Source organism: Apus apus, chromosome 6 (assembly GCF_020740795.1).
Source record: "Apus apus isolate bApuApu2 chromosome 6, bApuApu2.pri.cur, whole genome shotgun sequence".
NCBI classification, from domain to species: Eukaryota; Metazoa; Chordata; class Aves; order Apodiformes; family Apodidae; genus Apus; species Apus apus.
Genome location: NC_067287.1, coordinates 17082965 through 17085154, shown reverse-complemented (window position 1 = coordinate 17085154; position 2190 = coordinate 17082965). Strand labels below are relative to the sequence as shown.

General features: G+C 62.3%; 1 protein-coding gene across 1 annotated transcript; it reads right to left on the bottom strand.

Moving 5' to 3' along the window:
* Positions 1-229: 229 nt before the first annotated feature.
* INHA (inhibin subunit alpha) lies at positions 230-1961 on the bottom strand. Its single transcript, XM_051623687.1, has 2 exons — positions 1688-1961; positions 230-963 (listed from the first exon to the last, which is right to left on the bottom strand). The coding sequence occupies exons 1-2, from the start codon at positions 1944-1946 to the stop codon at positions 230-232; spliced, it is 993 nt and encodes a 330-aa protein (XP_051479647.1). The 5' UTR covers positions 1947-1961.
* Between the last annotated feature and the right edge of the window lie 229 nt (positions 1962-2190).

The window sequence follows — 2190 nt, the reverse complement described above, 5'->3', positions numbered from 1 at the left end:
CACTGCCATGCCCTGGCTTGCTCTGGGATGGGACCAGCCCCAGCACAGATCTGGCAACGTGACTGAACCCAGGGCCGCCTGAAACTCTGGCTTGTGCAGAAGAAGGTGGCACAGCCCAGACTCCCTCGCTGGGTCCCTCTCATGTCCCTGTGGCATAGGGTCAGTGGTCCCCTGGGCGAGTGACTCCTCCTGGGTGGGATCATGGTCCAGGGCTGGGCTGTGGGATGCCTTAGACACAGGTGCAGTCCTGGGCCAGGATGTTGGGCACCGTCTCATACTTGAAGGAGTACCCACCATCAGAGGTGGTGCGGACACGCAGGGAGCGCATGGTGCCAGGCAGGGCAGCACAGCAGAGCTGCACACCCAGGCGGTGGCTCAGCCCGTGGCCCTCAGCACAGCTCCCATGACAGTATTGGAAAACAAAGCTGCTGGGATGCACAATCCACTTGTCCCAGCCCAGCTCCTCAAAGGAGATGTTGAGGGAAGCCCGGCGGCAGTTGGTATGGGCAGCCAGGTCCTCGGATGGGCGCTGCAGCAGGCTCAGGGCAGCTGGGGACCAGGGCACAGTGGAACGACGAGCCCTCTCACTGCCCTTGGCCTGGGTGGTGGCCACCAAGAAGGGCATCTTGTCCCCATCGGCCAGGCAAGGACAGCCAGGGCAGCGCACCAGGAGCACGAAGAGTGGCTGCGAGAGCTGTGGCAGCAGGGCTGGGGCAAGGTGAAACACTGTCCAGTTCTCAGGTGTCTGCACCATTGTGGCTGTCACTGGCACACGGCCCTGCGGTGACAGGGTCAACACGTCAGGAGCCGAGTGGTTGGGAGCAGCCGAGGGGCCAGTGTAAAACCAGAGCTGGGCAGAGGTCACCGCACGGCTCTGGCTGTGTGCCGAGGGCTGGAAGAGGTAGGTGAAAATCCCTTCTTCCTCCAGCAGCTTGTCTGGCTGTGTGGACTCACAGGGCACATCTGTGGGGTGAGAAAGAAGCTCTGGGTGCACACCCAAAGGCAGGGAGGGTCCCCAGTGCCAGGCAGGAGGTGGGGTGCTGCAGAGGGTCCCCAAGGTGCTGGCAGGGCTCCCAGCTGCCAGTGGGGGCTGTGGCAGGGTGCAGGGGAGCTGCTGTCTAGTGCTATCAGCAGCCACTGCACTGCACCCCACAGCTGACCCCTGCTGTGGGCTAAGCTGATGGGTAACTGCTGCCCCTGTCGCCCAGTGCCCTGCCCCATCTCCCAGTGTCCTGTCCATAACTGGACATTCTGCCCCATCCCACAGTCTCTCGCCCTGTCCCTTTTATCCCATCCCATTTCCCAGCATCCTGCCCCGTTCCCTAACATCCCAGCCTATCCTATCCTATCCTGCCTTCCCCTCAAACCTCCCCATCTCTCCACATCCCACCTGGCCCAGCTGTTCCCCAGACTCTCGGTACCCGCTTGTGCTGCCTGCCCCCTCCCTGGCTGTGTCCTGTGCTGCTCTGCCTGTACCTGCTTGCCATCCCTTTCCTGCTTGCCATCCCTTTCTTCCTCCTGGCTCTCTACCACACCTCATCCATGCCTTTGCCCCAGTCTGGCATACCCTTTTTCTCTTCTCCCACCGACCCCCACAGCAGCTCCTTCATCCTGCTGCATCCGCACTGCCCAAGCCCCTACCCTGCTTCATCCCTCTGCTTTCTCCGTACAGCCATTCTGTTCTCACCTGTGGAAGGGAAAAGGATCACCTGGGAGGTGTCTTCCAGATCCTCGGGCTTGACTTCAGCATTTTCAAGGATGTCTCTCCGGTGCACCCTCCTTGCTTCCTTCTGGGGCTCCTCTTGGAGAAGCGGGGGGCTCAGATGCTCCAGCACCCGAGCCCGCACCTTGGCCAGGATGAGCTGCCGATCAGCACCAGCCCCAGTGCAGCCGGCCAGGGCGCTGGTGGGCAGCATGGCAGGCAGCAGGTGCAGGAGAAGCAGCATGACCACGGGGCACACAGCGGGCTGGCGGCTGGGGGGGATCTGCCGCAGGATCCTGCCTGCCTGCCCAGCCTGTCTGCCTGCTGTGCTCCCCCCGGGGCAGGGTGGCATTGAGACCTATCTAACACTGACGCAAACGTCTGCTCGCCGTGAATATTATCTCTGGGCAGTGAAAGCGCTGAGACGTCTGGAATGTGAGGACTGCAAGGACAGTGTGGTCTGGGAGGGGAGGGCACCCAGGCAGGGG